General features: G+C 35.9%; 1 protein-coding gene across 1 annotated transcript in view; it reads left to right on the top strand.

Moving 5' to 3' along the window:
• Nipped-A (Transcription-associated protein Nipped-A) overlaps nucleotides 1-25,821 on the top strand; it is a 936,100-nt gene that overhangs the window by 108,209 nt on the left and 802,070 nt on the right. Inside the window, exon 10 of the mRNA XM_090393977.1 lies at nucleotides 12,964-13,042. Coding sequence (XP_090250103.1) covers nucleotides 12,964-13,042 — 79 coding nt within the window. The remainder of the gene's footprint in view (nucleotides 1-12,963; nucleotides 13,043-25,821) is intronic.

Below are 25,821 nucleotides of genomic sequence, written 5' to 3'. Positions count from 1 at the left end.
TGCCACTGAGTTTCCAAGGTTTGATTCATGTTTTCAAACTCTTTAATTTTTTTGTTGAATATTATTCTTAGGTTTGAGTCTGCAGTTAACCTCTGGAAGGTTCTCCACTTTCATTCTTTTTTAAAATCTTTTTTGTTTATATTTCTTTTAGATGTGGTATTCATTTTATCCTGATCAAAACTAAATGTTGAACACTTCAACATTTAGTTTTAATCACTTCCTCTCTCAAATCCCCAATATATTCTAGCCTTAACTGGTGTGAATATATCACCATTAACAATAATAATATCATCATCAATAAGACTTTTCTTGTTTCTTATATCTTCTCTCTATGTGAATTTGTGCACTCTTGGAGTTAAAATAACTAGTCCATTTCCTGATTAAAAATCCACACATATTTTCCATTAATATTAATTTTACATTTTCTCTCAAAATTTTCCCCAAATATTTTTGTATGTTCTGATATTCATTTTATACTCTACTATTTAGATGTCGAACAAGGATCAGTTTTTTTCTTCCTCTCTTTGTCAGTTGCCTTCTTTCCTTAATTGTCCATTTTACCCACATCACCCTACTTGAAATTGCCTTCCATTCAAGTTTATCTTCATGTTTAATTGTGAATAGCTATTCTTTTCCTGATAATTATTTTTCTAAATTTAACATCTCATATTGTTATTTAGAGGAATCTCACCCCTCTTTGTCTTTGTTTGATAACACTAATGATGCAGATGTGGTGCTTCTCTTATTCTTCTACCATCCTGTTTTTCCATTTTTACTTTTTATATTGATGTTGCCTGCCCTGAATTCTGCTGGTATTGAGTTGGAGCTTGTTCCAGTAACTGCTTTCTCATTCACCCTGGTTCTGATTTTTGTATCACTACAGATAAGTTCATCACACACTTAATATTGAAAACAGCTGAGGGTCATTGCTTCATGTTGGATGATATCACAGTTGGCATTAAATTTCATCATGTTATAGTATCATTCAGTTTGGTTTAAGCCTGTAGAGAATATTGAGTATTTCATACTGTACACAGGCAAATCAGCAAGAGAATGCATGCACTTAACAGAAAATACTGTTATTTGGCAGCAGATAGCATAGTGTAGATAGTGGATTATTTAATGTATAGATGATGCTTGAAGTAGTGAATCTGGTGGGTTGTGCAGGGTCCTTGCACTTCACAGAGGTGTGACATAATACAGACAAATCTTGACTTAAACAAAAGTTCTACAAGCCTCTACATGACGTGACATGGATTTTATGTTAAATTTAACTCATTCCAAGTGTTAGCGACACTTGTTGCTTTAGTATATACTATTTTGCAATACTATGCATACATTAGTAGTACTTTAACATGTTTTAAATTGAAGGTTATTCTGTTAACTATAACTCATTAATAAGTTTATAAATAAACTAGGGGACCCCCCCTGACGGCCATGTTGCCCCCCCCCCCCCCCCCCCGAGTTCTGGACTAGTAGGCCAGTTCTCCTTGAATTCTGATGACTCGAATTTTGAAAACTTGAAAGGGGGTTCCACTCCCTGGTGCCTAGTGCATCCCATTTGTAGGCATATATGTGGATACTGAATGAATGAGAATGAAGTGGTAAATCTAACAGTATTTTTGATTAGCTTGATGTTATTACATTGCAATTAAAACCCAATATATCTTTTTCTCTGTTATAGTATTTCTGAATAGTATTAATTGAACTTTTTGAGAAAGTAGTTCATAATCATCATCATCATCATCATCAAATTCCTGCCATGTACCCTCAAGGGGTGTACAGGATATGACAGTACTACATGAAAAAATTACATCATTACTAACTTCCTATCTACAATTTTCCTCCAAATCAGTCTGTTACTTGTCAAGACTCCAACATTATCAGATCTTATATTTCTATCGTTTAAGGCACTTTGTACCGTATCAATCCACCTATATCTTGGTCTTCCTCTGGGTCGTTTTCCTGCCAACCTGGCAGAGAACACTTGTTTTGCTAATCTTTCCTCGCCCATTCTATTTAAGTGACCATACCATCTGAGATTAGCTCTGCTAACGCATTCCTGGATGCTGACAATGTCAAGTTCTTTCCTAATATCCTCATTTTTAATATGATATTGCCATTGATGCCATCTGTTCACGCCTCTAATCTTTCTCAGGACTCTCATATCTGCGGTCTCTAGTCTTTGGTCAAGTGTTTTATTTCTGACCCAGCTCTCAGATCCATAAGTTAAAATTGGTTTGAACATAGTCTTGTATACAGCTAATTTAGTGTTCCGACTAATTTCTTTCTTATTCCATATGAATTTATTCAATTGACTTCCCACGATACCAGCTTTGCTGATTCTGTTGTCTATTTCTATATTTAGTTTACCATCTTCAGTAAAAATTGTGCCTAAGTAGCTGAAATGTTTTACTTGTTCCACAGGTTCTCCATTCACAACACAGTTGACATTTTCAATGATTCTGCCTATTTTCATTGTTTTTGTCTTTTTATTGCTGACCTTCATACCATATTATAATCTGTATATAGCATTTCTGTTCCTTATTTTCTGTTTTTAATTTTATTGTATTGCAATAAAACCAAACCATATTTTGTTCCATGTCATTTCTGAAGTTTGCTTAATTGAATTTTCTGACAGTGCAGTTATGGCCTGTTTGTAGTTTTTTTTTTTATACCAAAGTACAGAATAACCTTCATTGGTTGTATGATAAGCTAATCCACATTTGTTTTTTTTTCTCCCCTTCTTTCTCTCATATTTAGCATTTTCTGACACTCAGATCTCTCTCTCTCTCTGTGTCTGTCTGTCTCTCTCTCTCTGTGTCTGTCTGTCTCTCTCTCTCTGTGTCTGTCTGTCTGTCTCTCTCTGTCTGTGTCTGTCTGTCTGTCTCTGGATCATCCTGTCCTGTTTGCCTTATGTAATATATGCCACATGAACAATGGTTATAAAAATTTTGTGATCTTGCATAGTAGTACCATTTTAAATAGCTTCACAAAGCTACTTTTATGTAGCTTTTTGAAGAATTTTAGAAATTTTGGTTTGGATGTGGCAGGATTTTTTATTTTGCAAAATAGGAAAATTGGCTAGAAGTGCATTTTACAGACATAATGCACTGGTCTTATTGTCTTTCTTCAGCTGTAAATCTGAATCAATATACCAACCACTCCTCTGTATTCTTGCTTATTTGTCATTTCCCTGTGTAGGCAGTGGTGGTGTTTTAAGTACTAATATCCATTTTGAGATAGATATGACTCAGTTTTTGATTCCTCATCTCTATATTGATAGAGGTATTGTATACTCTGTTTACAGAGCATACAAGTAGACTGAATTATTGTAGTTGTCGTTTTACCTGCTGTGCAAATTTTTTCATTTATCATACACATACCAGACATGTTTTTGGACTGTACTTTCCTTGTACTTGCTTTTGAAATGATTCCATAAATTAATTGGCTAGAGATAGAGGTGAGCCCACAGCAAGACAGTATCTTTAATCAAAGTAGTTTTCTTAAAACTGAATGAAAAGGGGTTCTTGTGGGAAAAGATTTTGAAGCAGTTTTCTCTGGGAACAGATGTGCTGAATTTTAAAATCTAAGCTTTCTAAACTATTCTGTGGGTCTGTCACTAGTTATTTTATTTATTTATCATAATTATTTTTTATTTACAATCAGTTGAAGAGAATTTGGAATGATGATATATGGTAGAATAACAAAATGAGGAGACATCAAGAAATCTCAGACAGGTATAAGAGATATTATGTGGGGATGTATAAGAATTGCCAAAGAGTTTACATTACAGAAGTTGACATGACATGCTCAAAAATATGGTCATCACATAACATCAATATGGTTCATGAATTCTTCTAATGGATAAACAGACCTGACAGTATTGGACCATGCTCGAGATCAGGGTGTTTATGATTCTATGGCAAGAAATCATATTCTCTTACTAGAGCAGTTAGTTTACCAAGCGATTGAGGCAGTGGCTGTCAGCTTGCAATACATTCCCCAAGGGTGTCCCCCACACATGTTCAATCAGATTTAAGTCTGGTGATTGAGCTGACCATAGCAGTCACTGGAATATTTTATGTTTCAAGATACTCCTCAACCATTTGAGCTCTTTGGTCACTAGTATTGCCATTCATGAAAAAGAAATCTGCATTCCCACAAAGTTGCACATAAGGGTTTGAGGATCTATACTTGTTCCCTCTTAACAGAGGGAACAAGTATAGATATCAGTTAAGATATCTCTCTCTCTCAAAAACATAGATTGTTGTTGCCATTGATCGTTATTCTGTTCCACATGACAGTCGCTGCATCCACTATAAGTCTCTTTTTTCAAGGAATTATTCTGCATTCCTCATTCTCTCCATATCAAACAATCTAGAATCCATTTGTAGGCTAAAACAGGAATCGTCAGAGAACATAACTATACCCCATTTATCAGAGCTCCAAGTTACATGTTCATGACAACGGTCTTGATGATCTCTGAAGTGGTTTGCAGTTAATGGGATGCAATCTACCAGCTTCCTTGCATGGAGTCAATTTGAATCACGTTTTCTTAACCCAATCTAGTTTGAAATAATTTCACCTATGCCCCTCCAGAAACCTTAAGAAACACTTAGTGACATGAATATCATATGGATCTGTATAACTGCTGTGAGATTCAGATAGCCCTTGGGTGACCTAGGACAGCTCTTGTAATGGTTCTTGTCTCCTGAAACTATCCCTAATGCCAAGATGATATGGGGCAACCTTCGCCTGAGACTGCCCTGCTTCAAGTTGTCCAGCTTGAAACCTCAATCAACAATGATGATTCTCCATTCTGAAGATACTGGAGATGTAGTTAACCCACTGGGTAAGCCAAAAAATGGGGATGAAGTTATGTGGTCACAACCATGTTTTTATAGGCATGAGTGAAATACGTGGACCTTGAGTTGTATATAAATTTCTATTGGATACTCAGAATTGGCATGCTGGGATGCCTATTATATCAGATATTTGCTTTCAGAGATGCTGTTAAAAATATTCATTAAAAATGTTTTCATGTTCTATTGATTTTGTCAAGCAATGTCGTACCCATCTGTGAAAAAGGAAATAATGTTTCTTTAAGTTTCAGTTTGTTACCTCTGCATTGCTTCAGTATATGTCTGTTTTTGGTCTGTGAATTGGTCTTTGCATGTGTGGTTTCCAGTCTCTTGCCAATTTTATCTGTTCTTTTTTTTGAGTCTGTTCTATTAACATGTTCATTCTGTTTTAAACGTGTTTTTTTTTTTTAATTTTTTTTTTTTTTATCCATTCATTGATGGGTTGTAACTGACATTCATCATAAATCTTTTCATTTTTTATCCTATGAAATTTTGTTTTCTTGATTATTTTTGTTTAGCATTTTCACTTACTATATAGTTTATACATATAGTGTCAGTTTATACATATTGTGTTTGTTTGTGTTTTTATGTTTCTATTTTTTTTGCATGCTTAAGTCAATATTGGTCAGAGTACTCTTGCTTCTTTTGTTAGACTTTATTTTTTTCACATAGCTGAGTTTATGTATCCTGATATTTTATTAGCCTTTAGGGATTGTTCTTTTACTTCATTCTGTGTTATATTTTTACAATTCACAGTTATTTCTAGAAATTTAAATTTTATTACTTGTTCTAGTATCTTTCCGTTTAGTTCTAACTTATCTTATTTGTTGAATTTAAATAATTGCTTTTAGTTTCCTGCAGTAATACTACATCATCTGCACATGCGATCTGCTTTCATAAGAACAAACTTCATCCTCTAGCATATCCTGGAGCATATGAAGTTCCCTGTGACTTAGCCTATTATGGAAGATCTACTAACATCCGCTTGGAGAACATATAAAAAAGTACATTCGCTACCATTATTATTGCAAGTCAGAACTGGCAAATCATGCTTTGGACGCTCCTTCACACAGGATTGGATGGAAAAAAAAACAATGCGCTATACAGAAGTCATTACAGGTTAAAAAGGTTCATTTTAGAGTCGGCAATGGATATGAAGCATTCTCCTAACCTTAACAACTATGGCTGCATTAATCTGTTTTGTGTGTGCACGTACATGCATGCACGTGTAACATGTTTTGCTCTGAGGATGGCAGTTTGGAATCCAGCTAAAAATATCAGTTAATAAACATCCTTTTGTAATTTGTTTAATGGTAAATTGTTAGTTGACTAAATTGTTGCAATATGGAGATTCAGGATATTTGCATTGAGCATATTTATGCATCTCCCCTGTCCTTTGACCATAAATGTCTTCGTAGGTCAAAGGCCTTGTCGAGATTTAAGTCTTTTCATATATGGGAAGAAATCACCATGCAAAGGATATTATATATCCATTTGATTTTTGAGAATATAACCTTTGGCATGGGATTTGTCTTTGGTTTGCACTACTCACTAACTCTGCCCAAGAGCCCATATGTTTGCCTTTTATGGCATGCTTAGGTTTCACTAATTACTATGTTAGAAAAATCACTATTTTGAGTCATTTTATCTCACTGATTGAGAAAAAGAGCTTCAGTTAATGGAGGAAGAGCAGTATTACTAACACTTGGAATAAGTCTGTTGCTCTAGAGATAGCACTTCGTGTCTTGGTTGAGATGAACATTTACTAGTGAGGTGTGAACAGTGTTAAGCCACGCTGGGCAATGTACAATGCAAAGCTGTTGTGTTGTAGTGTGCTAGTATCTGATCCTATCAAAATCCTGCTAGTTTCTGCAAGATGTTATTAGGAATTTTTGATTTACCAGCAAAAGTCAAATGTTCTTTGAAGCAGTGGCACACCCAGGGGGGGGTGCCCAGACACCCCTCCCCCAAAGAAAAGGAAAAAACACTAGAAAATTTTCCAAAAATCTTTTCCTAATTAAAATTATTATTTTAATTAGGAAAAGAAGACATGACACAACATAAATTTTTATTTATGTTGTGTCATTTCTATTTCTATACTACTTATAAATTAACGATCACTGCAGATGCTCAGTCATAGGTCGTATGCGATGTGTAGTGTGTATTCACAAATCGTCTACTCAACCCCCCCAAGGTTAAATCCTGAGTGCGCCACTCCTTTGAAGACCAGTGATCTGTCTACAATTAGTCACTCTGGATATTTTAGGGTACTAGTGTATTTTATTATGCTATTTCTAATCAGACTTTACAAGTATAGTTCATTTGACTGTTATTTAAATGGAAAGCAATAATTTCAATTAAATTTTAAAGTAACTTTAGTTTCAACTCAAGTAGTCTAGTTTTGATTAGTTTCTGTTATTGTATTCTCTGGAACTTAAAAGGAGGTGCTCTGAGTGGTATTTGCAAATTTCTCTGAGATAGTAGCAGGTGGTCATAGATTTAGAGATTGAAAAGCATTATAATTTAGTGTTCTCGAGTAATAGTGTAAAAGGGATAACCTTAGCAATTTCAGTATCATACAATCTCTCTCTCTCTCTCTTTCTCCAAACAATGTTCATAAACTCCTGAAATATCAATTTTCGATAACAGTATACAGGGCCAACACATGATCACACAACTTTGTTATGAATCCAGCCTATTCTATCTAAGTATCTTGCTTTCTTTTGTAAACTGATTGTACAGTTTAGGCATATACTTAGCAAATCCCTGGATCAATACCTTGTATTAAGAGACAGGTCTTTCAGATTGTGAAAGAGAAGATGAATGAAGAAGCATATTTTTCCTGGATTTCAGCCTTGCTTTCACCTCTATCTCTTGTTGAACATTTGTCACATGGATGTGTCATTAGAGGGAATTTTGTATTTTGCAATGTCATTAACCTTAGGGATGTTTTTCATTATTATTTTTATTTTATTTCTTTTTTTATCTTAGTGTTGGCATTAAGAAAACTTACTGAATACTAGCTTTAGTGCTGAAATGTGTGATAGTATGTTATTCATGGCTTGATCCAGTTTTCTTTCCTAGCCTTGTCAAGGCCGTGTAACAAATCAGAAACTGTGGAGATGTTGAAGTTAGCTTGTAATTCTTGAAATAATCCTATTTTCATCATTCCATTCAGGGAGATAATCTTCTTGATAGCTCACAACTCCAGTGAATCTGTCATAATTGCTACTATTGGATTGGATCCACTTCAAGTTACACAGCTTAATTTACAAAAAATCTCCATTAAGTTTTATGAAAATTCCACCTTTGTTTTGTAATTTATTTGTTCTTATGGCAGAAGGAATACAAAGCAGCTACAGGTCAATGTCCAGTCTTGAAAGCCAATCCAGGGCCTCGTCTGTCATCTTGTGGATGTCCTGGAGGCTGCCACCACCATGAAATTGGCACCTTGGGCAGTCAGTCACAATATCAGTGATGGTCTGGGCCACAGAGGAACAGTCGCAATAAGGGTGGTCTGACAGTCTTCATTTATGTAGTAGGTAGCCACATCTGTCCTGGTTAGCTCTGATCCTGTTGATGGATGACCAAATCTTCTTAGGAAGGGTAAAACCAGGCTGTGGAGCACAGGGATCTTCAACCAGTAAACCATTTGTTGGAAGATTGTTAGCCCAGTGTTTTCTCCGCATGTCAGGTGTTGATGGTAAGGCAGCTGAAGAGAGTTTGTCCATGGACCAGAAAGGATTTCTGATTTTAGGCAAAGACTAGGTGGATTTATGAGAGTTTGGTGCAGGAGCAGTTTGCTTATTATTTTTTTAAATACTTTAATTGAGGCTTGTTTTCTCCATATACTTTGTGAAGCAATGTTAGATAGGACAGGCAGCCAGGGGATAGGGGTGCTACTCAGTATCCCACTAATTGTGCACATGGTAGAGTCAGGGCTGGTTTTATCATTAGGCGAACCTAGGTAATCGCCTAGGGGCACCAGATTTTGCTACATAGTTCGGGGGAAAATTACAACCTTCAAAAAAATTAGTAAAATCTTAAAAAAAACTGAAATAAGTTAAGCCGTCCTGGTGCTCGCTGATGATCCTACATTATTTTCACCTTTCTCTGTTTCTTCCACTCCCATGCTCTTTGTATACTCCAGTGCAGAGATTTTTTCTCCTTCTGGCATATGTTCCAAGATGAGTGGGGAAGTTCCGGGGTATCCCTCAAACTAACAATCAGTGGTCATGACTAACTGACTGTTCTCTGTACTTTGGCTGGTATTGCACCCACTTCAATTCGAAGATCTGTCTTCAGCTGATAAAGAAGCAGATGAATGATGAATGCCACCCGCTATTCAGACAGACCGCAGTGCCCCAAAGACTAAGATCCCGACATAGCTTCCTGGCAACTGCTGAACCACCTAAAAACCTCCCAGAGACAAGACTTCAACAATGGCTTGCACTATATCCTGAAAATAATATTGGTATTCCAACAGCCGAACATCCTCCACGCGGTGCCCATTTCGACTGGAATACTTGGAAAAGCCTCAACAGACAGGATGCTGCAAACAAAACCCTAATCAAATGGGGCTAACCTCACTGGCCCAGGCAGTTGCGAGTGTGGGACGACCCAGTCCATGGAACATTCTTAGCCCTTTCTTCCATCACCTTGCACAAAAGAGGACCTTATATTCTGCACAGAAAAAGCAGTTGATTGTGCAAGATACTGGAGGAACATCTGACCATATTTATTGCATATAAGTTATATATAGTTACCTTTTTTCATATTTAATTATTATTTCCCTGTATAATTCACCTACCAAATCTAAGCTGATGTCATTGTAATGTATCTTAATTTGTTGTAACTCATGTTGTACAAATTACTTACTACCATAGCACTTGTGTTTGGATACAAAATAAAAAAATCCGACTGTTCTTACTTACTGAATTTGTGGGATTCCTTAACTGAGGAATCCTTCCAACTCATAGAGGAAAAACGAATACTGTTTGAAACAGAGAACGGTTAGAAACAAAATGGGAGAGTGAATAGATGGCATGGTCCCTTTAAACAAAATGGGTGAGGGAAAATTAGCAAAGCAGGTGTTCGTTGCTAAAACGATTATTATTATTATTAATGTACAGTCTCCTCCATGGAGTTTGAAAACTCAACGCTGGAGACCCAAACTATCCACACGATTGTCATACCTCTTCTTGAATCCATTAAGACAAAGCACTAACAACTAACTCTGGCAACCCATTCCATTCATTCACAACTCTCCAAACAAAAGATCTAGTCCTCAAACCTCCTACTAACCACATCGTTATTCAACTTCCAGGGATGATCCCTTGTTCTGCCCCCTCTGTCCAACTGCTGAAACATTTCCCTTACACCAATCTTATCTGTAAAAATCCTTTAAGTAACTTAAATGTTTCTATCATATTCTTTTTTTTTTTCCCTATCTACCAGCCTCTGCAATCCACACACTCTCAATCTATCTCATAGAGAACATTGCACAGACCACTCACCGTTTTGGTTGCTTGCATCTGAATCATCTCCACCATTTCCTCATCCTCAAGAAACCCGGGAGACCAGACCAAAACACAGTAATCCAGATGTGGACATATCAAGGCCTTATAGAGAAGAATAACAACTTCCATATTTCTACTTGTTAGCATGTTCTTCAATAGCCAAGTAATCTTAGGAGTTACCTTAATATGTCCTCTAAATTTTAACTCTGTCTACTACTACCCATAAATCTCAAGCTTCATCTCTTTCCTGGAGTACAGTGCCATCAATGTGATACATAGCTTGTAATCTATTTATCTCATAATGCATAACTATATTTCTCCACATTAAACTGACACTCATTATCTTTTGCATATACTGACAGCCTGTTTAAATCATTTTGCAAGCTCTCCCACATTGCCTTGATTAATTATTACTCCACCTAATTTTGCATCATCAGCAAACCATTGAATATTTCCTTTGAGATTATGTCCTGTGTCATTTATGTACTATTTAAACAGTAGTGGTCCTAGCACAAACCTTGTGGCTCACCACTAGTCACCTGCTTGGTCTGCTTTTCTATATACCATGTTTTAATATCTGTCCAGAGTCACCCTCTTATCCACATAACCAGTGTGTTATCCATCCCCATTTGTGCAACAGAGTGTTCTATGTATATATTCTGTCAAATGCCTTTGCAAAATCCAGCAGAATCATTGTGTAGCAATTCCCTTTATCTAACTCAGCTGTCACTCTATTATAAAAAGTTAGAAAATACTAAGACATGATCCACCCTTCACAAAGCTATGGTTCTTATCATAGAATGTCATATTCTTATCCACCAATTCCCGAATTCTCTTTTTGACCAATTTTTCTGGTACATTTATCATCACTCCTGAGATACTGATTGTTCTATAGTTTGCTACTGCAGTCTTAGAACCTCCCTTATGCAAGGGAGTTACTTTTCCCTCTTTTCTTTCCCTTCGATCTCTACCAGAGCTGAGACTTAAATTAAAGAGCCCAGTCAGAGGCATTGCAAGTGCACGCTTTCTTGCAAAACCCTAGCTGATATCCCATCTAACTGCAGATATATTTACATTGAGATTCTGCAGTATCCTTGAGAACCTTCACTTCATCCATATCTGTTCCCACATGTCTCTGTCACAGCATTAACCTTACATGGTTGATTTACCCTTGTAAAGTGGTTACTCAGTAATTCAACTATTTTATTTGCTTCTGTCACCTTGTGACTGCCATCACTCATTAAGGTTATTCTTCCTCTTACTTGCTTCATAGTGAAAGAACTGTTGGGGGATTTCCTTTGGCTTGCTTGGCTAGTTTCTTTTTGTAATCTGATTTTGCCTTCATTTCCATGCTGTTAACCTTTCTTGCCTGACCCTTGTACTGTTCATGAGTTTGCTGTCACTTCACTTTTCTCCTTATATACCCTCCTCAGCATTTTCTTTTTCTGCAGCTCCTGCTTAATATTACTCATCCATCTAACTCCTACTTGATTAATCCTGCTTACTTTACATATGCAATTTAATGATATACTATTAACATATAATAATATATCAATAGCTGAAATATAAATAATAAAAATAAGTATAAATAATAAATAATTGATATACAATTCAATAAGATGGTAGGAGAAAGACCCACTGGAAGACCAAGATATGGGTCGACTGATGCAGTTAGAAATGTCTTAGAAGACCAAAATATATGATTTGGAAAGTATTCTAATCCTGACAGATAACATGCTAATCTGAAGGAAAACTGTTTATAGAAATTTAATAATAGTGTAGCCTAAATAATGTAGTAGTAGTATCATAGTATCCTTAAGATACATAGCAGGAATTTGATGATGAAATCTGAATAATACTTCATATAATAATATAAAGATTCACAGTCATTTTATTTTTTTGCTTAGTCTTATGTAACTGATTTAGTTTCATAAGATGATCTTGAATGTAGAATTGTTTGAATATTTTAAAATCAAAATAATAGTTCTAGAACAAAGTAATTTATTTATTATTTAGAATGAGAGTCAAAACAATAAATAAATTACTTTGCTCGTTCAAGAGCACTATTATCACTGCTGTAAAATAGTCTGCATTGCTGTAGGTTGTTTGCATTATACAAGATGCACCACCAGTTAAGTCTCTTTACACCTCTGTTTTATAATATGACTAAGGAATTACTAATATTTACAATGAATAATTGCCTTCTGTATAGTGCTTCTGAATAGTACTTCATATATTATCTTAGAGATTCACAGTCATTTTATTTTTTGTTTTTGTGTAATGTAATTTTTTTTGGTTTCATTAGGCAATCTTGAATGCAGAATTGGTGAATATTTCTATATCAAAATATGGCTTTTAAACAATTCTCATATAGAATATGATTAAAGATGATGTCATGAGGGGGAGGGATCAGCTTATTTTATTTTTAAATAAAATGTTTTATTTATTACATTTCACTCGGTTTTAACTGATGTAAGAGATCTTATAGTGTGGAAACAAAATCGCTCTAGGTTTCTTGATGTTTTTCAATATTATATCCAAGCTTAAAAGAATGTTACATAAGCCTGTTTTGTCTTTAGAATTTGTGGGATGCCTTGAACAGCTGTTTGATGAAAACATATTAATTGGTTCAGGGTGGACAGCATATGAATCCCTTAGGTAAGAATGTGTTTTTGCAGCCTCATTTACATGTTAACTCATCTAGTATTTAATATAATTATTCTTTCTAAAGCTGTTATATATCATGTCTTTTCCTGTCATGTTAGAATCAGTGACTAGTCATGGCCATTTAACTAGTCTTTATTAGAAACTGATTATTACTACAATAGGGCAGTCAGTTCTGTCTGTGTAGTTTGTGATGTTTGGCTTTCTTGTGCATTGAAAAACCCAAGTTTCAAGGGGGGAGGGGAATCCCTACAACTTCCACATGAGACCAATTAACTAACATTCAGTTGAAAAACTCTTATAAAGTTTATTTTTTTTAGTATTGTAGAAGGACCTACAGTATTTAAAGACATGGCAGGAGAATGTTTGAGTTCATTTTAAATGACTGCAGATAATATTTTCTTGGCCCTGCTAGTGGTGAAATTTGTTTTCTCCACGATAGACAGCACAAAGGATGAATAAAAAGCAGTTAGTGCAGCAAGAATGGATAGAGAACAATTTAAGCTTGAGTTGTAATAGAGTTTTAGGAGAATGACGACAGTTAATCATATGGAAGAGACCGTGCAGATGAGTAACTTCTGAGAGATGCATCTCTAGAAGAGGCATGGAAAAAACTGATCATCTGTGTATTAGGAAGCAAAATGAATTATGAGTAATAAATACTATTTTTATTACCTGTAAGACCACTAACCTGCTTAAGAGTAGACTTTAATAGCTTGAAGAGGTACCATGTTTTGTCTTTAGAATACACCATCTAACCATTACACACAATACTAATATGGCATAGGTATATAACCTTTTATAGGTTTTACTGTCTTAGAAAAGAAAGAGGAATTGCTAACGAGTCTGAATGCTCAGTTAATCATCTGTTTTTTTATTGTATGCAGGCATCTATTCATATGTGCGAAGAGTATCTAGATTCGCTATAATTAGAGTAAATTTTAATCGATATCCATAGTTTCGTTTACATTGTTTTTCATTGTCATCATTTTCTAGCACTCAAAGGGGACCTTGTTGCATTTATTTGCTATCTCCGTCATTCTCTACATGCTGATAACCCCTCTGTCATCTTTATCTATCTCTAAAGCTTGATTTTCCATTATTCTTATAAGAATCAGCTTATTGAGATTCTTATTCATTTCCTATCCCATCTGCAATCGTAAGATGTCTTGTTCGAGATTTGGAGTCCTTTCCACAGATTAAAAAAAAAGTGCATGCTTTTACAGTTGACTCACTCAAGCACAGATACCATTATAACAAAGTAACGAAAAGTGTCCTGACTGAAGTCCTATTGGCACAATGCTAAATTTGCTATATAAACTATTCTTTGGATTTGCTATAATTAGAGTAAATTTTAATCAATATCCATAGTTTCATTTACATTGATTTTCATTGTCATCATTTTCTAGAACTCAAAGGGGACCTTGTTGAATTTATTTGCTATCTCAGTCATTCTCTACATGCTGATAACCACTCTGACATCTTTATCTCTAAAGCTCGATTTTCCATACCCAAATAATGGAGTCATATTCCTTGGGGCTTCGGCGTCCACAAGTCAAACTGCCTTCTCATCTCTATTTTCATCACGTAGGCTAATAGGGATGCCAGAAAATTATATAGTATTTGCAAAAAACACTATATAATTCTCCCATTTCCCAAATACCCTTTAACTTTTTTCTTAACCAGCTCCCCTTTTAAATAAACTGTAGATATCAGTTCTACCCTTAATTCAGACCATAACTTCATCCAGGGATGAGGTTATAGTCTGACTTCAGAGGTGCACTGATATGAAACTTTTCCATAGTTTTCTTTCCTTCATGTTACTCAGTGATCAGAATTCATTGTAAAAATTATGGAAACAACTACCATGTTAGAGAAAACTTGAGTTTCATATAAACCAAAATAATCACTCGACATTTCGACCTTCACATTAAGGTCATTATCTGGAGTATATACACATATAATTAATATTTCAGCTTTTATTACCACAATCCATACTGTTCGGTTTAATTTATATGTATACTTATATGAGTAACTTTGTTAACATGTTACTCTCTAGCTTAATTTATTTTTGTAATCAAATAAATAATAACAGGACTGTAGTATCAATTTAGTAAGGTTTTTATTTCCACCAGAGGTCAGGCCAATAGTTTGAACGGTTGACCAAATCAATGTAACTTTAGCATACCATGTAGATTGTAGTGCAGCTTGTTTCTTTGCATATATATGTGTATATTCCAGATAATGACCTGAAGGTCAAAACGTCAAGTGATTATTTTGCTTTATTTTAAAGAGAAGTTTTTCTCTAACACAGTAGTTGTTTCCATAATTTTTACATTTTTACTTTTTCTTGCCAAACGTTCTTCAAACGTTTGATGAATTTTTTTTCTTTTCTTTTTCTTGCCAAAATGCAGGTGGGCAGACAAGAACTCCAGCTTCATTCTCTGTTAACACTGCAGTTTACAACAGCTGAAAAAAAAAAAAAAGTAGAAGATCCAAATGCAGAAATCTTCTTTCCTGTTCAAACGGCAGCAGAGCATTTGGTCCCTTTTCCCGGACCATTGAGTGCCATTCACTTTACTCTCACTCATTCTGATGGTACCAACCAGCAGCTAGATCACTAAAATATTTGATAAGAATTCCACTCTCTCTTCTTTTGTTTCATCAGAAAGTAATTGGAAGAATCCTGACTAGTTAAGACACCAATAGGTCATTTGATCCTGGTGATATGACTTTAATTATGCTAAATACCTATGCTTTAAAATTAACACTATGCTATATCTCTTTCCTACTTGTTTGGTATCTAGTCTTCAGTATGGAAGTAAGCTTATATTCAGCCTATTCCAAGAAGGAAAGAAAAGTCATTAAACTCATTTCAAAGAAATGAACAATGTTCATTTCTTTCAAAAATTGTGGAGACTGTCATCAACAGCCAACTTCTTCACTAGATCATTTAGTATGCCACTTTTGATTCACAGCTGATTTCCATCATTATTCACCTTTTGTTAAAAGGTTAATGTTGATGAAAAGTTTTGTAGAATTCATGTAAGACAGACAATAAGGTAATAGGTTGCTTGGCAATCTACCATCTTATGGTCTATTTTCTAATCTTTGCATTTGTATTGCCAGCTTCCTTTCCAGCCATTCCTTATTTCATACACTGTGTTGACCAAAGTATTTCGACACCTAGTTGTGGTAAAAAAAATAAAAAAAATAAAATAAAGTTTTAATTACATTTCTAATGCCAAGTAGGACCACCTTTGGCCTGCATGAGTTAACTACCCTTCGGAGCATGATTTCGATTAATTTCTGATACATTGCAACAGAAATATTCTTCCATTTCTTGTGCAAAGCTACCCCCATTGGTGATGACTGCTGTTGTCTGGAGTGAATTCGACATTCTAATTTGTCCCAAAGATGTTTGCTGGGGGTTGAGGTCTGAACTCTGAGCCAGCCACTCCAGCACGTTAATGTTATTTTGTGGAAACGAGTCTTGGACATGCAGTGCAATATGGCATGGAGCATTGTCATGCTGGAACATGCAAGGGTCACTGCTGAAGTACTTCTACAGTGTCGGAAGCATGAAGTTGTCCAAACATGATGTCCAGATAACCATCAGACATAATGTTTTTGGGCATGTCCACCAATGGACCAAGCCCATCCAACTGAAACACCTCCATACCATCACCAAATTTGGCAACTGGATTAATTCGGTCCTGCTGGAACCGTTTCCTGAATAGTCTCCAAATCCAGACATGACCATCAGAGTGAAACATTTGGAAGCATGATTTGTCATTCCACATAACCCTTTTCCTGTCATCTACAGCCCAGGAATGGTGTGAAAGACACCAGTCTAAACATCATTTGGCATTGAGAGAGTGATGTGTAGCTCGTTCACAGCATCTCTGCTGTGGTAACCTAAGGCATGCAGCTCTCTGCAGACATTTCTAGTGCTGACAGTAAATGTTCCTGCAGCATTTTCCAGGTTGACTGCGAGGTCTGCTACTGACAACGTGCAGGATGCTTGAACATTCCAAGACAGAGCTCGTCAATCTCAGTCATTGAGTGTCAGTAACTTCCCAGGGTGTTTTCCTGTTGCAGAAGCACCATCAACTTTCCATCTACAAATGATGCAAGAAGTGGTGGATTTTGTATACTGAGATGGGTAGCGATGTCCAAAATAGAAAGACCACTGATATGACTCCCAACTACCATCCCATGTTTGGAAGTCTTGTCAATTTAGCTTAATGGCATCTTGACATTGAGTGTAGTGCAAAACATGCAGCACATCGTACACTTTTATTACCAGACTTATGCAAACACTCCGTGAATATTTGCATGTGGTAGGATCTGAAATTTACACGGCACGTAAGGTGTCCAAATTTGTCAACATATGTAGAAGGTATCTTTCTTTTCTCAAATAGACTCACTAATGCTAGAATATTTCTAACTCTGCTTTCACCTATTCTTTTCATTCTGTACATAAATGAGCTTCTCTTATTGAACTAAAAGCTCAATAGTTTTACTGTTAGCATACACTACAATTATTTTATTCATTTGACAAATGCATAATCCCCAGAACCAGTGCCTTAAATTGTAATCTTAAGTTTCTTCATAGTACAAGGATAATTTTATAGCTTCATTGCGACCAGAGTCTTATTTCCCTTCTCCTTCTTTTAATGTTTTTCCTAATGTTTTTTTTTTTTTTTTTTCTGCCTTGCCTATACCATAGATAGTTTCACAACCATGGTTCTTTTGAACTCTTCACTATTATTTCTCCACATTCTTTTAAGATGCTAAGCACACACACACACATTCATCTGCTGGTCAGCATCCATTTACTGTTTATCTTCAAAGCTAATGAATCAACTTTTCTGCCACTTTCATTCCATCTGCTTCTGTACTTTTAAACTTCTTTCTGTTCTGTCTTTCCAAAGAATATCAAACATGTTCATCAAAAGTTATTGAATTTTTCTCAGAATGTCATATCTGTGACAGTAACATTGAAAGATTTTAAAATTTGTTTGAATATTGTCTTCTTTACTGCTCACTTGATGTTTTGACTGGCTTTTCTATTCTTTTGGTCATATTTTAGCCATTTTCTTATTCTATCAGCTCATTTCTTGTAGTGGCCAGGATCTCATAGTTGGCTGGACCCCAAAGGTGAGGTATTACTCAGAAGTTGCTACTTCCTAGCTGAGAAGTAGCAACTTCTTCAGGCTACCATAAATTCCTCAAACAAAGGTCTTTCCTGCTATGGAGCAGACACCTATGAAGCCACACCTTGCCAGGTGGACAGTCTCTGTAATTTATCTTCATGTACTTCCTCAGGGGCATGCTTATTTAATGGTGGCATAGCCTGCTATATCACATTGTTGTCTTAGGGTTCTGTGGTGTTTTAGTTTGAGAGGCCTTGCCAAAAGGCCTCTCAAACTAAAACACTCCACCATTCCTGATAGCAATGCTACTGTTGGTCTGGGACTTCTTATTCACCAGGTTACCCTGCTTATGTCACAGCTGTCCTCCATATCTGGGGTGGGGTGATCCACTATCTGCCACCTGTGGACTGTCCACTTGCAGTCAGCTCTATGGAATAAAGAAAATCAGAAATAACATGTATCTTCCTATTTATCAAGATATCTCTTCACCTCCAGCACACTACCTTACCTCAATGATCTCCTATATGGCTTGTAGAATTACCAGATGATGGTCCCAGGACTGACCCAGAAGACTCTGGGATGAACTACAAACACATATATGATGACAGAGCCAACTATCAAACTGCCAGGATTTAGTCTACCTCAACACTTCCAGAGTTGACTAAAACAGATTTAGGACTGGACAAGGCCACTTGTCCACTTATTACATCTGTGGGGAATTTCACAGTAACTCTTTCGCATGTGTGTGGTGCTGTGCAGATTATGCATCACATCACTGATGTGATGTGATGCATCACATCACATCACTGATGACTACTCCATACAATTGTTTTCTGGAGGTCACAGAAATTTGCATATACTCTCAGACAATGCATTGACTGGTTAACTGAACTCCCTGTCTGTATATGGTTTTGCTTAATAATTTCTTGATTTTCCTCCATATGCTAAATAAATAAACTGTAATCAGACTTTATTTATATCCATATTTAACTTGCCATCTTCACTGAAAATTGTTCCTAAATAGCTGAAATCTGGTCCCTGTTAAGTAGTATACCTACTGTACAGGGAATAGATGTCAGCTATTTAGGAACAGTTTGAAATCTGGTATGAAAATCTGCCTGTTCTCATAGTTTGTCCAAAAAAAAAAAAAAAAGTTTGTTCCTATGTTTTTGACGAACTATGCAAATATTTAATTTGATTAACAGCTCCTGAAGATTTGGAACAGATTTATTTATAACAAGACTGCATCATCTGTAAAGAAGTAAGATTCACTTTTTTTATTTGAGTTTTAGGTTTAATAAAACTTATGTTCAAACCTATTGACAAAGACCTAGGTTCCTTCATAGGACATAATTATTTGCCCTTCATACATTAATGAAGTTTGCGTGAATTCAAGTTGCTTTCCATTATAGACTATTTAGCTTAACATTAAGAAGAAGCTAATAGCAGGTAAATAAAACAGTTGAATAGATTATAAACATCAGTGCATTACTGTGCTGCATCCATATCTTACACCTGACTTAACATGAAGTCATCTTTTTGTATATCATTCAGTCTGAACTGCTGACTGGTTTGCAAGCTATGTACAGAGTATAGCAGGGAAGATAAAATTCTCAAATTGGAGTCATTTGTCCAATTTCAAGTGCTATGGGCCCCATTGGAGGTGCGAATAGGGAAGGAGTAGAGGAATTTTTTTTAGCCATTTAGAATTTTAAACTCAAGGAAATAAAAGAAATTATGTTTTTCTTGGGGACCTAAACAGCAGTACAGAAATAAATCCTAGACCTATAAAGAAGAGTAGGCAAGAACCTGAAAAATTTCTACTCCGAATATGGACTGGTCAATACTGTCACCATGTTCCAACATAAAAATGTGAATAAATTCATATTCATACAGAGAGATAGTCAGAAAGCAAGATACAATCTAATACTATTGATGATAGTGTTATCTTCAGGTTGGTCCAGAATAGAAAATGTACAGGAGATTTGAAATTAAAGTGACCACATCTAGTGTTAGCAGGCTGAAAATTAGTACTCTAGTATAAAGAAAAATGTATGCCAAAATTTTGAAAAAAATCAGTCAATCACAGTCATTTTTCTAATGTATACCAGATAATATAGCAATCAGTTAGTATTTGATTACTTACCAACTATTTTCCTTTTTGATATATTCCAGATGCTCATCAATTATTTTCCAGATGGATGTATTATTTGTAAGATCTGATTTCATGAATCCTCGCATATTGATCTCCTAAATCACTCTTACCTATATCATTCCATCTTATTTTGGTCTCGATTCTCCATCTTAATAATACCATCTTATTTAAATTCTGCTTACACATTTTTTAATGATAATATCAAGGTCTTTTCTGGTAGCTTTGTTTTTAACGTGATTCTGCCATTGATACTGTCTATTTTCTCTTTTCCTGATTATTTTCACAATTTGCCTATAAAAGGGGGGTATAAAAGCATAGCTTGTTGAACTCACTTCCACAGTGCATAATTATCACTTCAGTTGTAAACTTGCATCACCTACCACCCATTATTTTGTTAAAAATGGCAGAGCAACCAGATATCCTAGAATCCATGGCTTGGAGAGCCATTGGTCCATTAGAAGCCGGACAAACACAGCAAGTTGTCGCTCAAGCATGTTGTGTATCTCAAAGCATAATTTTGCAACTTTGGAATAATCACTTTCTGGAGATGTGAAATGTTCTAAATCTTTTTCATGCTATAGGTTTCTATGCTCGAAGACGAATGGTTTGCATTCCACTTACTGCAAATTACAAAAGAGCCCGAAGAAGTTGGACACAGGAACACTTCAATTGGACAAATGAGAATTGGGCTCATGTACTTTTTAGTGATGAGTCCAAATTCAGTCTGCAACCAAATAACTGACATAACTTGATATGGTAGGAAAGTGGAACAAGAAATAATCCAGTTTGTTCGTGAAAGACCCCAACATCAAGGTGGGAGTTTGATGATATGGGCTGAAATAAGTATAGGTGGCCATACTGATCTCTATTTTATCAGAAACAGTTTCTTAGCAGCCCAAAGGTATTGCGATGAGATTTTGGAACCTACAGTTCGTCCATATGCTGCTGCAATTGGCCAAGAATTCATTTTTATGAATGACAATGCTCATCCACAGCATGCAAAGTTGGTGCAAGAGTGGTTTGAGGAAGAAGATATTGAACGAATGGACTAGCCTGCCTGTTTACCGGTTTGTAATCCAATTGAACATGCCTGATTGGGATGCTTTAGGTAGGTGCATTTCTGCTTGATTGGTGCCACCATGTTCGCTTCAAGAGCTCAAAATTATTGTGGGATATTTCTCCCAGAATAGTGGAGAAATATCCCACAATAACTTTTGGATCATCTTATCAGGTCCATGAAATCGAGATGTACCGCTGTTTTGGCTGTTAATGGAGACCATACGCCCTATTAACAAATGCATTTTTAGACAAATGCCTAAAAAAAAATTAACAAATGCATATTTAGCTATTCTTGTTGTTATTCTTTATAAAATTATTTCACACAAAAATGTATAACTTGTTAAATTTGTAATAAATATCGATTATTTAAACAATATCTCATCATATATACTCCATTCATAAGTAAGAAATATTCATTCATATATAAAGTACTCAGTAGTCATAATTATTTGCAGAAATTTATAATTATCCAACAGAAAATAAATATCCCCTAATTGTTTTGAGCAGTGATCTTCTAATGTAGTACAAAATAACTTCACTGATATCAGATCTTCTAGCATCAGTTAGAGCATCAGAAAACTCTTTTCTTCATTTTATATATTTATACAGGTGGCTAATTTTTATACAGTAGCTTCCAATAACGTGATATTTCTCTGCAATGGCCCTGTTATTTTCGATTGATAGAAAGAATGTTTCAAAGGCTTGCTTAACATGTTCACATTGGGGCATTGTCTCTCTCACCATCATTCTAATCATCTAGTTGGATGAATGAAAATGCTGCACCCTGTGGCAATTTCATATTTTGTCTTTTGTGTTCATACCTATTTTTATAGCCTTGGTCTTTTTATGGGGTGCTTAAGGGTCAAAGCTGTATAACTGAGAGGAGCCCTCCACATAGCCTTTAAAGGAATGCGGGGAACCGACCAGGGCTTCTGACCTAATGTCCAATCCTCACCTTCTCGTGGTGCACCCTATTGGGTATCTACTTTGATACTGAACGAACGAGGATAGGCTGGCAATTTGGGATTTAGCCCACCAAATTGTATTCTTATTGGTTAAACCAAAATAAAAAATGATGGTACAACATGACAAAATTTCATGCCGGCTGGGGCGTCGCCCGGTTAAACAAGGCCCCCGTTGTTTTTGCCAGGGAACCAGGGCTAACAGCGAAAAGTCAGCTACTGGAACAAATCTGAAAACAAACCCCAACTCAACATCACCAGAGTTAAAGATCAGTACTATCAACGTAAGAAGCCTGAATGGCAAAGAAATGGAGCTAGCTGAGGAATTACATAAGTACCAGATTGAAATAATAGGGGTGACTGAAACAAAAAAGACCAAAACTGGTGAGATCTTTCTGAGCAATAAATACAAAATGTTATATTCAGGCAACGACAATCAAGGAAAAGAAGGAGTAGCCATAGTATTCAACACTAAATACGAGGCTATTCTTGAATGGCAGGCAGTCTCGAGTAGAGTGATGTGGGCAAATGTGAGAATGGGAACCTGGACAATGAGACTTATTTGTGTCTATGGTCCCACAGAAGGTTCTACTAAGGTAGAAGTGGAGGAATTTTTTGAAGCTTTAGAAAAAGCAACTGACACAATGAAAAAGGAAAAGTTGGTCCTTGTTGGGGATCTAAATAGCAGAGTAGGAAATGATTGTGAGACATACAAAAATATTTTGGGAAAATCTGGAGAGAAGAGCAAAGCTAATAATAATGGTAAATATCTGTTGGATTTCTGTTCAGGACATGGACTGGTTATTACTAACACCATGTTCCAACATAAAAATGTGCACAAATTCACATGGAGAGAAGAGGCAAGGAATAAGAAAAGTCTCATTGACTATGTTATTGTTGATAGTGATGTTTTCTCCCTGGTGCAGGACACCAGAGTGTACAGAGGATTTGAAATTGGAAGTGATCACTATTTAGTCTTGACCAGGATAAAATTGAATTTCATATCGAAAAGAATAACATGTAAGAAAGTTTTAAAGCGAATAAAAGTTGAGCAGCTCCCAGATGTGAACTGTAGACTAAAATACAGAAAGATTATTGAAAAAAAAATGAAAGAGTTTGAGAACAGGAATCAAACCTTGGAGATTCAGTGGCAAACTCTGAAGAAAACATTGACTGATTCTGCCAGAGAGGCATGTGGTGAAGTTGTCTGCAAGGATAAAAAAATCAGACCTCCCTGATGGACACAGGAAGTTAAAGAGGCAGTGAAGGAAAAGAAGAAAGCATATCAAAAGTTCTGGCAAATAAGTCAGCTTTTGCTCTTAGAGAATACAGAGACAAATGTAAGAAAGCGAAACACTGTGTAAAACTAGCTAAACAGAAGTCATGGGAGGACTTTGGCAAGAATATAGAAAATAAATATCAAGAAGGTGGAAAAATATCTGAAGGTTGTTGAAGAAGCTTAGGAATGGAGGAAAGAGTGCTGTAAAAGGAGTTGGAGATGATAAAGGTGACATGAAAACAGGGGAAAAAGATATCCTTGAAGTATGGAGTAATTACTTTGAAAAACTGCTAAATGAAACAAGCAGTGATGACAGCACAGTGGTAAAAAACACTGACCAGGCATGCAGTCAGGAATACATATCCATACTTGAGCTAGAAAAAGCCGTCAAAGGCTTGAAATTTGGAAAGGCAGCAGGAGTAGATGATATTCGACCAGAAATGCTGAAGAATGGTGGTATAAAAGTCTTACAGTGGCTGCACTGCATAGTTCAGAAAGCCTGGACAGAGGGATGAATTCCCAATGATTGGAGTAGAGCTCTCATAGTGCCCATATATAAAGAGGGAAATAAAACTGAATGTGAGAATTACAGAGGTATTTCCCTACTGAGTGTTCCTGGCAAGATCTATGCAAGTATACTTCAGAAACGGTTCAGAAGAATTGTGGAAGAAAAGCTGGGTGAAGAACAAGCTGGATTCAGACCAAATAGAGGCTGTCAGGATCAGATCTTCACTTTACGACAAATAGTGGAGAAATCATGGGAATATAACAAAGATCTGTATTTAAGTTTTGTCGATTTGGAAAAGGCATATGACAAGGTGCCAAGAGAGAAGCTATTCAATACGCTGCAGTTATATGGTGTCAATGGGGCACTATATCAAGCAATACTTTGTCTTTATTTGAGTTGTAAGTCAGCAGTTAGAATTGAAGGAAGTACAGGAAGATGGTTTAATGTTAAATCTGATGTGAGACAAGGATGTACATTATCCCCTCTGCTATTCATTATCTATATGGATCACATTATGAAGGAAAGTGGTATTAAACATGATATCAAAATTGGAGATGTTAATGTCAGCTCTTTGCTTTATGCGGATGATGTTATACTTCTAAATAAATCCACTACAAGTCTGCAAGATTCTCTGACTAAATTGAATAACTGTTGTAATAGATATGGTATGAAGGTCAGCAATAAAAAAACAAAGACAATGAAAATAGGCAGAATCATTGAAAATGTCAACTGTGTTGTGAATGGAGAACCTGTTGAACAAGTAAAACATTTCAGCTACTTAGGCACGATTTTTAGTGAAGATGGTAAATTAAATATAGAAATAGACAACAGAATCAGCAAAGCTGGTATGGTGGGACATCAATTGAATAAATTCATATGGAATAAGAGAGAAATTAGTTGGAACACTAAATTAGCTGTATACAAGACGGTGTTCAAACCAGTTTTAACTTATGGATCTGAGAGCTGGGTCAGAAGTAAAACACTTGACCAAAGACTAGAGACCGCAGATATGAGAGTCCTGAGAAAGATTAGAGGCGTGAACAGATGACATCAATGGCAATATCATATTAAAAATGAGGATATTAGGAAAGAACTTGGCATTGTCAGCATCCAGGAATGCGTTAGCAGAGCTAATCTCAGGTGGTATGGTCACTTAAATAGAATGGGAGGGGAAAGATTAGCAAAACAAGTGTTCTTTGCCAGGTTGGCAGGAAAACGACCCAGAGGAAGACCAAGATATAGGTGGATTGATACGGTACAAAGTGCCTTAGACGATAGAAATATAAGATCTGATAATGTTGGAGTCTTGACAAGTAACAGACTGATTTGGAGGAAAATTGTAGATAGGAAGTTAGTGGAAAGGCAGCAGGAGTAGATGATATTCGACCAGAAATGCTAAAGTATGGTGGTATAAAAGTCTTACAGTGGCTGCACTGCATAGTTCAGAAAGCCTGGATAGAGGGACGAATTCACTACTCAATATGAAATTCAATTTTATCACTATTCAATATGAAATTGAATTTTATCCTGCTCAAGACTAAATAGTGATCACTTCCAATTTCAAATCCTCTGTACACTCTGGTGTCCTGCACCAGGGAGAAAACATCACTATCAACAATAACATAGCCAATGAGACTTTTCTTATTCCTAG

Source organism: Typopeltis vanoorti, chromosome 6, assembly GCF_054136105.1.
Source record: "Typopeltis vanoorti isolate ZY-2024b chromosome 6, IOZ_Tvanoo_1.0, whole genome shotgun sequence".
Lineage (NCBI taxonomy): Eukaryota > Metazoa > Arthropoda > Arachnida > Uropygi > Thelyphonidae > Typopeltis > Typopeltis vanoorti.
This window is presented reverse-complemented; position numbering and strand designations above follow the sequence as displayed.